This window comes from Cucurbita moschata, unplaced genomic scaffold, assembly GCF_002738365.1.
Source record: "Cucurbita moschata cultivar Rifu unplaced genomic scaffold, Cmos_1.0 Cmo_Scf00007, whole genome shotgun sequence".
NCBI classification, from domain to species: Eukaryota; Viridiplantae; Streptophyta; class Magnoliopsida; order Cucurbitales; family Cucurbitaceae; genus Cucurbita; species Cucurbita moschata.
In genome coordinates this window covers 1,798,007-1,808,930 of record NW_019268523.1, presented here as the reverse complement: position 1 = coordinate 1,808,930, position 10,924 = coordinate 1,798,007, and the positions used below count along the sequence as shown (strand labels likewise).

General features: G+C 37.2%; 3 protein-coding genes and 2 non-coding genes across 5 annotated transcripts in view; 4 read left to right on the top strand and 1 right to left on the bottom strand.

The window, feature by feature from the left end:
* Positions 1–283, top strand: part of LOC111444720 (elicitor-responsive protein 1-like) — a 2,826-nt gene extending 2,543 nt beyond the window's left edge. Inside the window, exon 5 of the mRNA XM_023082732.1 lies at positions 76–283. Coding sequence (XP_022938500.1) covers positions 76–129 — 54 coding nt within the window. The 3' untranslated portion in view covers positions 130–283. The remainder of the gene's footprint in view (positions 1–75) is intronic.
* Positions 284–1,193: 910 nt separating this feature from the next.
* On the top strand, positions 1,194–1,265 carry TRNAK-UUU. Its single transcript has one exon. It is a non-coding gene; the product is annotated as a tRNA-Lys (tRNA).
* A 98-nt stretch (positions 1,266–1,363) lies between these two features.
* TRNAK-UUU lies at positions 1,364–1,435 on the top strand. The gene has a single exon. It is a non-coding gene; the product is annotated as a tRNA-Lys (tRNA).
* Positions 1,436–1,664: 229 nt separating this feature from the next.
* Positions 1,665–4,154, top strand: LOC111444641. The gene is made up of 8 exons (XM_023082606.1): positions 1,665–2,086; positions 2,178–2,294; positions 2,368–2,990; positions 3,070–3,169; positions 3,252–3,311; positions 3,384–3,467; positions 3,577–3,681; positions 3,775–4,154. The coding sequence occupies exons 1-8, from the start codon at positions 2,018–2,020 to the stop codon at positions 4,081–4,083; spliced, it is 1,467 nt and encodes a 488-aa protein (XP_022938374.1). The 5' UTR covers positions 1,665–2,017; the 3' UTR covers positions 4,084–4,154.
* Positions 4,068–7,405, bottom strand: LOC111444642 (protein FIZZY-RELATED 3-like). Its single transcript, XM_023082607.1, is given in 12 exon segments — positions 4,068–4,251; positions 4,330–4,398; positions 4,481–4,543; positions 4,621–4,664; positions 4,667–4,721; positions 5,714–5,799; positions 5,802–5,910; positions 5,996–6,058; positions 6,138–6,317; positions 6,394–6,498; positions 6,585–6,707; positions 6,784–7,405. Coding segments are annotated over 12 exon segments (1,428 nt in total). The 5' UTR covers positions 7,261–7,405; the 3' UTR covers positions 4,068–4,197.
* Between the last annotated feature and the right edge of the window lie 3,519 nt (positions 7,406–10,924).

Here is a 10,924-nt window from a genome sequence, read left to right as displayed (position 1 = left end):
AAAAAAAAAAAAAAAAAAAAAAAGGGTCAAAATGAGATGAACTTTAGTTGATAAAGTTGGTTACATGGTTCACAGGAGACCCAATATGATGGAGAGGAAGTGGGAGGATGGCAGGAGAGTGAGTACTAAGGTGTGGCTTCATCAGCTCCACTGTGATACCTGTAGCCTGCAAGGGGGGATCTTTTTTTTGCTTGGCTTCTGCATCTTCATTATTTCTACTGTAAAATTCCTCATTCAAAAACATAAATTTATAATATTAATCTTAGACCCATTTTATTATTATTATTATTATTATTATTATTATTATTATTTTGTTTAATACTAGTAGTATTAGTATTATTGTGATTATTATTTTGATGTTTATTTTCGAGAGGCATTTAACCACTTTTATGGTTGCATACCCTCTTCATTCAAAATTATTGTGTAAAAGTAAGTTTGGAGTGGATTAAAACTATAGTGAAAAGTAAAAAGTAAAAAAAGCTAAAAATGTGTATTTTTAATCCCAGTTGTTTAAACGATAAATGCTTAAAAATTAAGTGTAAAACAAAATATTAATGTTATTAAACACTTGACGGCGCTGAACCCACGACCACGTGGTCGTGGGTTCGATCCCCACGCGCTCTACCACTGAGCTAAGACGGCGTTTCAATATATTACTTTTAAAAATTTTAGTTTGTATTTTATTAGGCCTCCATATATGACTGTCATATACACGAGAGTTGCAGTGTCCCGACAATAAAAGTTAATTGATGGGTCGATTCTTAATAAGCATGTCTTACTCTAGAGTAAAGAGAAGTTGACTAGAGTCGCAATGAAATAACATGCATAGACCAACATGCACATACAAGTAGTTTGTGTTTGGTTGGCGAAGAAGAGTCTACCTAAGGTCCAATGAAACCACAATGCTAGACCGAAAATAGAAATAGAATTTGAGTTGCTCCTAAAACCATGACATCCTACAATAAAAAAATATTTTATTCAATAAACATTAAATTACAAATTTAATAATTTATTAAATAAATAAAAACAAAAGAAAATAAAAACTTATAATTTACTTAACCCAAGAAATGATATGGTTGAAAACCTATTAGAAAATTTTCTTGTACGTGGGTTTGATCAAATATTTTCATTTAATTTTGAGTATCTATTTTTCATAATAAAAAAACACTCTTAATTACTTTTTTTATATCGAAGCCGTCTTAGCTCAGTGGTAGAGCGCGTGGCTTTTAACCACGTGGTCGTGGGTTCGATCCCCACAGACGGCGGTCGATTATTTTTATTTTCTCATTTTATTAAAATAAATTTAAATTCTCCCCCAAAATTTTAGAATTTGATTAAAATAACAAGTTTTATATCAAACCAAGCCGTCTTAGCTCAGTGGTAGAGCGCGTGGCTTTTAACCACGTGGTCGTGGGTTCGATCCCCACAGACGGCGAATAGATTTTTCACGATATATTAGTAATGTTTCAATGATAATAAATTTTTTGTGAAACAAGATAGTATATAAATATATTTTCACCATTTATAAAAAGAATACAAATAGAGACTAATTTAATTTAAAATTCTTATTGGAAAATATAAAATAACTAAAATATTATCATAATATGATATGTTTTGCATTAAAACTCTAAAATATTTGTTTAATTCTGACATAAAACCTATGTGTGAATCAAACCAAAATTGAGTTCTCCGCTGTCAAATTTGAAGACAGAAAAGGTTTTGCTGTTGTATCTGTATTCATGTTCTTGATGTTCTTCGTGTTCTTCACGTTCTTCACCACACCCACCTTTCATATTAATGAAATCCAAAAGACACACGAGATTGCCTATCTTTATACTAATTAATGTCAGAAAACCCATTTTCTCAAACCGAAAATCTTTAGTCAACTCATCTTTAATGGCACCCACGATCACACCCTTCTCTCTATCCTCCTTTCATTTAAATAAGAACCCTTTTAGAACTCTGTTCAGTTTTCAGCTATATTGTTCTATATGTTCTTCTCAAACCCAAATACACAATGAAATTTGAGGACTTCCTGACGCAGCCAACGCCAAAGCATCAGCGCAAGCTTGATCTTGAGGCTGAAGTGAGATTCCCTTCTTTTCTTTTTAAGTATTTGAAAGAGGAAGAGACTAAAAATGGCCTGAAATGGTAATCTAGTTTGAGTTTCTCTTCAGGTTTTGAAGTTGCAGGCAGAATTGCTTGCCGAACAAGCACTCAACAAGGCTCTGCATTGGGCTCTCCATGGCCCTCTCTTGTCCCATCCCCATGTTTCTTCCTCTTTGCCCCCTCAGGTACACTAGTTTTTGGTGTAAAAGCATCAATTTTGCAGAGGAAATGTGTTGATTGAGTCCTTGTTCTTTGCAGGTGCAGTTGTTTATGGAAGAGCTGGGAGCTGTGGAGAGGGAGGTTGATAAGTTAGAGAATAAGGTTGAAGAGCTGAAATTCAACTTGGACAAAGAGAGGGAACAGCGCCTTAGAAGGCTTTGCCAACAAAACTTGCTCTTCAATGGACCTGAAACTAATGCCCACCGCTCCAAATCTCAGCGTTATGATGAACTTAGAAAAGACATGATGATGCTGAGTGAGAGGAGATTCTCTTCAAGTGCTGCTTCTGATATCCAAATTACCATGTCTTCCATTGCTAATCATCAATCTTCCCATCTTGCTGGAGCATGCGACGTCGGTGCATGGAAGAATGCGACGAGAACCCGAAAAGAAGCTTTCATTGAGACACCAAATGAGCTTTCAGAACACTTGATCAAGTGTCTCATAAGCATTTATCTTGATCTAAATCAGCCATCACACAACAGCCAAACTAAACATGGCGTTTCCGGCATCAACTCAAAGACCAATCCTTATACTATACTGCTTGACTCAGAAGGCTCTGTGAGGGACATTGGCCCTTATAAGAACTTCATCCACATCACGCGAACGTCTTTCGACATCCGTAGATTGCCTGAGTGCTCGCCATCGATCAGAAAATTGAGGTAACTCGCAATCTGTTTAACCGGGTTGCCACAGATTAAGTAGAGTTGCAAGTTGAAACTGTTGTTCTGTTTCCTTCAGGGTTTTGATTCATAAGCTGAGCAGTGTGGAGTTGACCTTTCTGACGTACAAACAGAAGTTAGCATTCTGGATAAACATATATAACTCCTCTATAATGCATGTACTGTAAGACATGTAAGACACACATTAATATCAGTCATGTTCCTACTCGAATATACTGACAGTAATGAACCAAATTTCAGGCGTTTCTCGAACATGGGCAGCCATCGACAACAGAAAAGCTCTTGGCTTTGATGAACAAGGTATACAAAATGAAATGTGTTACCATTATCATTGAACTTCTCTGAGGCATATGTGATTCCTCTGACCTGCAGGCTGCTCTTAATGTTGGTGGGATAGTTCTCAATGCTCTGGCTATCGAACATTTCATTCTTCGGCATCCAACCGAAACAAATTACGTAAGCGATAACCATCTAGTAGTTATTTTCTGATGTCCCACATTAGTTGGGGAGGACAATATCGCTGCTAGTAGTGGTGGACTGTACTAATTATGAGTTCTCTTTGAAGGCTTTGGATGAGAAGGAAATGCTGCTTAGGCATGCCTATGGCTTAGGATATCCGGAACCTAATGTGACATTTGCTCTATGTCGAGGCAGCTGGTCATCTCCTGCAGTAAGTGTCTTTCTTCTGCTATAGATTTTATGAACTTCTTCAATGGATCTTTGAAGGGAAATTGACAAAGAAAAGTGTGGAAACTTTATGAAGTTAAGGGTGTATACTCCTGAGGAAGTGGTGAACGAGCTGGGGTTGGCAAAAGTGGAGTATTTGGAAGCATCAGTGGGGATGACAAGCAAGAAGAAGATAATGGTGCCAAAGCTTCTTGAATGGCACATGAAAGACTTTGCAGACGACATGGAATCGATGTTGGAATGGATTTATAGCCAACTTCCTGGCTCTGCAAGCTTGAAGAGGTTAATAATGGAGTGTTTGAATGGTGAAACTAAGTCTCCTATCAAGAAAATGGTGGAAATTCAACCTTATGAATCCGAGTTTCGTTACTTGCTACCCATGTAATCTTCATTTGATTAATGATCATCCCTTTATCTTATTTATTATATACTTATACACATCAAAAACACGAGAGCACAGCTAAATGAATGAATGAATGAATGAATACAAAATTTGGCTTCACCGAATTTGCGTACGTCCTAGTGACCACAGGCCCGTATCTCTGACTGGTGTCTGAAAAAACACAAACATCATTAAAATATACGAGAAATTTAAGGTTGACGGCTGTTTTGTTGTATGATTCTTCTTTACCTGTGTTTTCATTGATGGGAAGATATTCCAGAACCGAAGTGTTTCATCTCCAGCACCTGTTACAATTGTCTGCAAGAGGCTTTATTTATGAGATTCTTTCAAAGAGGAAGTTTGTTCCTTCAACAAGTGGCATAAGAACATGTTCATATACCTGACCGTCGGGAGACATTGCCAGGTATAGCACCCTCATTGTATGTCCAGTTAGAGTGGCTACCTATTGACGAAGAACAGGTAACAGATTCAAGCCTGGGAATTTACATTATTCATTTTCAATTGTTGTGGAAAACAAACCTTCCCCATTGATGGATATTTCCACACCATAATCTGGTTCTGGGATACCCATGTGTGCTCACAAGTTCATTGACGTTTTTACTCCATGCAAGATTGCAAACCTGAACAAAATTTGACAGAGTTTATCAAAGGGTTGAGAAGTTGTGGGAATCAGTTCCCATCCATCATCATCATCACAGCCCAAGCCCACAAGCCCATGTTAGGAATCACGACTCTCCACAATGGTATGATATTGTCCACTTTGAGCATAAGCTCTCATGGCTTTGCTTTGGGCTTCCCCAAAAGGCCTCATACCAATGAAGATAGTATTCCTCACTTATAAACCCATGATCTTCCACTAAATTAACCAATGTGGGACACTCCCAATCCCAATAATCCTCAACAATTGTTGAAATATCATCACTAGCCCAATAGAGTCAAGCCCAATAATTGTACTAGCCCAATAGAGTCAAGCCTAATTGTACGAGCCCAGTATATTTATTTTAGTAGAGATTTTAGGAGAAAGAGATGTAGATATTTTAGGAGAAAGATTCAATTTGTTAGGTCTAGATTCAAATCGGTTAGGTCTAGATTTAGATTGGTTAAATATAGATTGTTTACTCTTAGTATAAATACCCCCACCCTACCTAGGTTATTCATTCAAGAAATCTAAAAACAATAAAAAGCAGAAGTATTCTACAGAGTGTCTTGTATTCTCTTCTCGATTGGTCTTAATAAAGAGAGCGAGTGTTTCCCACAGTGAGTTGTGTTCAACAGCCCACAGCTAATCGGTTGGAAAGAGTTTTCTACACAAGAAATGTTTCGTATCCCTCTCCAATCACTGTGGGATCTCATAATCCACCCCCTTCGGACCTAGCGTTCTCACTGACACACTGTTCGGTGTCTAACCTTGATATCATTTGTAACAGCTAAGCCTACCGCTACTGATATTGTTAACTTTGGCCCATTACGTATCGTTGTCAGGCTCACGGTTTTTAAAAGACGTATGTTAGGGAGAGGTTTCTACACCCTTATAAGGAATGCTTCGTTCACCTCTCCAACCGACGTGGGATCTTACACCATCACACCCAATCTACTCTTTACAAGGAGAAACCTGGCTTCCAGTGTCAACACTCTCCAACTGGTTCCCATTTGCAGTATTCCAGAAGCGAATGCATCGATCAGCAGTGCCACCGCCGATGCAAGAAGGTTGCTCTGGTGGGGTGACCAAGCGATGGCCTTAACAGCAGCTTTGTGCTCAGTTAGTCTCAATACAGGCTGCTGCTGCGAATGCTGGTCCCATACCAAAAGCTGTTCATACCCACCAACAAAACAATCTCTGTTATTAAATGATCAGATCAAAGAAAGAGGATGGATTACTATCTATGCCACTAACCTGATTGTCATTTCCACCGGAGGCAAGCTCTCTATCATCATTTGACCATTTAAGCCCACAAACCTGCAGCATTGATTTACAAGAATTGATATAAGCTTTGAATGTTGTTTTAATCTAATTTAGCCAGTTTTCTGGTTCTCACCTCAGATTTATGGCCTACGAGTTTGTTCACAAACTCACTAGCAACCCGAAGATCATGTTGAAGAACATTACGGTCTCTGCTTCCAGATGCCAATATGCGAGAATTCCATGCCAAAACACCAGTTCTTGTTTGATGCCCTCCCATGGTTCTAACTTTCTTGCTCTGACTCCCATCCCATATCTGAAAAAGAAGAACAGATGAGCTTTTGTCCTGAAACATGACCTCAAACTCCAACATCTATCTTCTATTGTGTTACCTGAACCTGACCCAGATTTGTTCCAATCGATATGTAGGAACCCTCTTTGGTCCATTGAATTGAGCACACGCCATCATTGGGTCCCAAATCACAAAGCTTAGTGACCTGAAAATGAAACAAACACACCCAGTTGATGAAAATGGGTTAACAAAAACAAGAACAGGAGTTGTTGATATGTGAAGTGAACTTACCTTGCAATTAGATGCACTCCATAAATAAACGCAAGTTCCAAGTCCCACAGCCAACACATTCTGTGATGACCAATCTACAAGATTCAAGTAGAAATCATCTTGAAGCGACGGCGCATCCAGAACCTGCAACAGTATCACTCAGCTGAATACTTGATTCATTCCATAACAAAGAAACACAAAGTTTAAAGGAAGAAGGGACCTTATGAGGTGTCTTGGGGACTTTGCGAGGCGGCTTTGGTGGGGTTGAGATTTCAGAGGAATAGGCAGCATCTTGGCTGAAAAGGGAAGGGGAATAAGGGGAATTTGGGGCAGAATGATCGGTCTTGAACCTGAGCATGTTCTTGCTGGGGCTCATAGGGGAGCCATGGCCTTGGGAAGAACCTGCAGGGGAAAAAGAGCCAAAATCAGATCCAAAAAGCTCCGATTTCAACAACCTTGAATAGGCTTCATTTCCGCCTTCTTTCACTGGGGAGCCCTTTTCAATCAGCCCAAATGTGTGAAGCCTGGACGACGATCTACAAGGAATGAATCTGTCGCTACAAGTCGAGTTTTTCGAAGGGGACGACAAGCTCGATATCGCCCGAAACGAACCCGAAAACGTTTCGAGCTGAAGCGGCCTTTCCGCCATTCCAGCTGGGAGATTCAGCCCTGTTTTTCTTGCTTGAGGAGACTCCATTCTCTTCTTCCTTTGATCTAAGAAAGAAAGGTTAATCGCTTATGGGGACTCTGATAATTTCAATGCAACAGAGAACACCAATTAAGAGTCTCCTCTGTTTCCCTTTCCCTGATCACTGTGACTGCGAGGAAGAAGTAACGGTCAAATTCTATTAGGGTTTATACCAAGAGAGGCAGGGCTAAAATGGGAAAAAACAAAATCATGAACGGGGCGTTTTTTTTAAATTTTCATAAGATGTGGTCTATTTGGAAAGTTTTGCAACGGTCAAATTGTATAAACCAAGCTCACGCTTAGCTGGCTTGCTCGTCTTTTCATTTGGGCCTGGTCCTGGGCCTGGGCCGGATAGGATTATGATTTAATCCGGCCCAAATATTTTGCTCAAAAGCCCATTTGTCGAATCGGACTCAATTCCTTTTCTCAATTAAATTTTTAATCATGTATTAAATTTTTTATAGGTAAAAAAACAATATATTATTGTAACGCACGTCATATTCTCATAAGATAAAATAACACGTTAAATCGATCGTATCAATTTTTGCAAGGTTAATAAACTTTTTAGATAGTTAGTATGGCTACCATCGACATGTTTACATTCGATTCGATTGGTCCCATGGGTGGCACAGACAAGACGCAAGTATTGTGAATGATATTGCAGTGGGAAGGGAAGGGGAGGAAGTATTTGAAGATGAGGAGGAGGGAGGGGCCATGGGGCTGAGGGGGCTGAGGGGCCTGAGGGCGAGGCAGCAGAAAAGGAAGCTAAGTAAGTAAAAACATAGGCTCACTGCACGCACTCCCAAGCTTGCAGAGATCGTGGAACATTATTGACAGAGACTTAATGTATGACATTGTTTGTTGTCCCATGCTTCCAATTAGCCGTCATAAAATCACATCACATGTTGATTGATACGACACCCTTGGAAATACCAGACACCACCTTTTTATGTTCATCTCCCAAACACACTCTTACATTCTTCAACCAATCAACATACACCGGAGTTGATTGATGATAGAGGAGAGAAAGAAAGAGTCCCACATTTGCACGTATAGCTCACTTCGTATCATTCAATCTCTCCGTTTCTGACTATAATATGTAACGAGCTAAAGCAAATACTATCTATTAGTAGTGGACTATAATTGTTATAAATTATAACAGAGCCAGACACTGGACAGTGTGCTAATGAAGACGCTACACCCTCAAGTGAGTAGATTGCGAGATCTCACACGGGTTAGAAATGAAAACAAAGTATTACTAATAAGGGCGTGGAAACCTCTCCCTGGTAGACACGTTTTAAAACCGTGAAGCTAACGACGACAATACGTAATAAGTTAAAGCATACAATACTTGCTAACAGTGAACTTTGGTTGTTATACATAATAACACAACCAAAGAGTGAAACGTGTGTTAGTGAAGATGTTGGACTTTAAAAGAGTGGATTATGAGATCTCACGTCGGTTGGAGGTAGAAATGAAACATTTTTTACAAGGGTGTGAAAATCTCTCTATAGTAGATGTGTTTTAAAACGGTGAGGCTGACGATGCATATATAAACCGTATCCCTTCCAACAAATCGATTATATGAAACCCTAATGTTTATAGATGAAAAACAAAAATTAACTCACATTCTTTGTTAACCGGTGATACATAATATGGAGAGAGGATATATAAAGAAAATATTAAATTTTTTTAGATTTTTATGTTTTTATAAATAATAGATGAATTAGACATAACATGAACGAAATATAAAAATACTACCGCATGTCGAATCTCGAGTATAATGTATATAATTACAAATTTATGTAAACTCAAAAAATTAAATAAAATAAGATTAATTTAGGCATATTCCAACATTATAACATAGGTTGTATTTATAGTACGAAATACAACAAATATCTTTAATTTCATATCAAATAAATCGTATGCGATGATAAACCATATATAAATTTTTGTGGTTGAAATTCGAGTTAGTGTCTTGTCGCTGTTACGTACGTTATTTTTTAATTTCATTAAATATTTTTTTCCAATAAAATCTAAAAAAGAAAAAAGAAAAGAAAAAGAAGATAACAACATGTGATATGATATCCAAAGATTCCTAAGACAATACTCGGTTGGATGAGATACTAAATGTTTTGCATTGGAGTAGGAGCCCCACGTATTATTGAACAAAAAAAAACACCTTTTTTTTTAATTTTTTTTATGGATTGATTTAAATTAAATTTATATTTTTTATTTACGAGGAAAAAGAATTTAATTATTATTTTTTCGAGAAATTAATTCCTCATAAAGAAAATTGTATTCTATCGTAACATACTCATAACTATGGGTGAAATTTGAGGTAGTATCCGTCCTATTTGTGTCATTTTTAAAAGTTTCGATTTTATTATAAATAAAAAAATTCAATAATATCTTTCGGAAAGTAAACAACAAAAACATGAACATGTGATATGATGTCTTGAGAATCTTACGACAATACTTTTTTATTATTGTTTTTAATAAGATATTTAATATTAAAAACGTGTTAAGAGTTAAAAATACGATATTGAAAATTTTATTTGTTTTAAAAGTCAAAATAGAAAATTTACCCTAATTATATAAAATTAAAATTTAATTCTAAAATATGAAACAAAAACAAAAATATTAAATCATATAAAATAAATAAATGCCACGTGGTCATTTGACATTTCCTTGTAAGCCACAAATTAGGTAGGAGGGTTATATATATATATATATATATATTTGGAGGGTAGGGAAGGGGTAATATGGGAATATGACATTAGAAAACCAAAAAATATAAATTAAATTAAATGGGCATCTGGTTAGGTACAACACAAAAGCATAGATTGTTTGATTTGAATTTAATTTTGAGGATTTAAAAAAATCATAAAAGAGATGTGAAATGACGATAAAGGCAGGAATTGAAGTGTTGTTGTACCTTTTGTTTGCTAGATGGGTGGGGCAGGGTCACGGTCAGGGGCAGGGTCAGGGTCAGGGTCATGTCAATTCGGACCCGTCCCCCCCTTTCAAAGGACACACCCAATCTCTTCAACCACACAATTACCTATATTCTCTTTTTCCACCCCCACAAACCCTAATTATTCTCCTAATTAACCAATCATCACCCCATTAACTTCAATTTTCCCTTAATCCCATGCCTAATACCAACTTTAATTCTCCTTCTCCTCGGACTCTTCTACCTCACAAATTTTATTACGAAAATAGCCCTGTTACATTTTAAATTAGATAGACAAAATTCAGCTGAATAGTAAATTTGATCGTGACAAAAAAAAAATTATCCAACCCAATCTTTCATTCAAGTGGTAGAAAGGGTTAATTTTTTAAAATTTTGGGTAAAACTATTGATTATATATTCATGAAATGTCGGAGACTTGTGTAACAGCTCAAACCCATTGCCATAGATATGGTTCTTGTGTGTTTACTAAGGTTTCAACCATCAATGTGAGATTTGACAATCCATTCATTCAGAGCCCAGTGTCCTAAACTCGTTCTCATCTCCCATCAATGTTATGTTCCTCTCTTCAATTGATAGTGGGATCCACAGTCTCCGAGAGATTAAAGGTTTTTGGTAAATCTGGTACTAGGATTACGATGGGTAACTGTTGGAGTTGCAGGTAGGGCATGTTTTTTTTTTTTTTTTTTTTTTATTTTT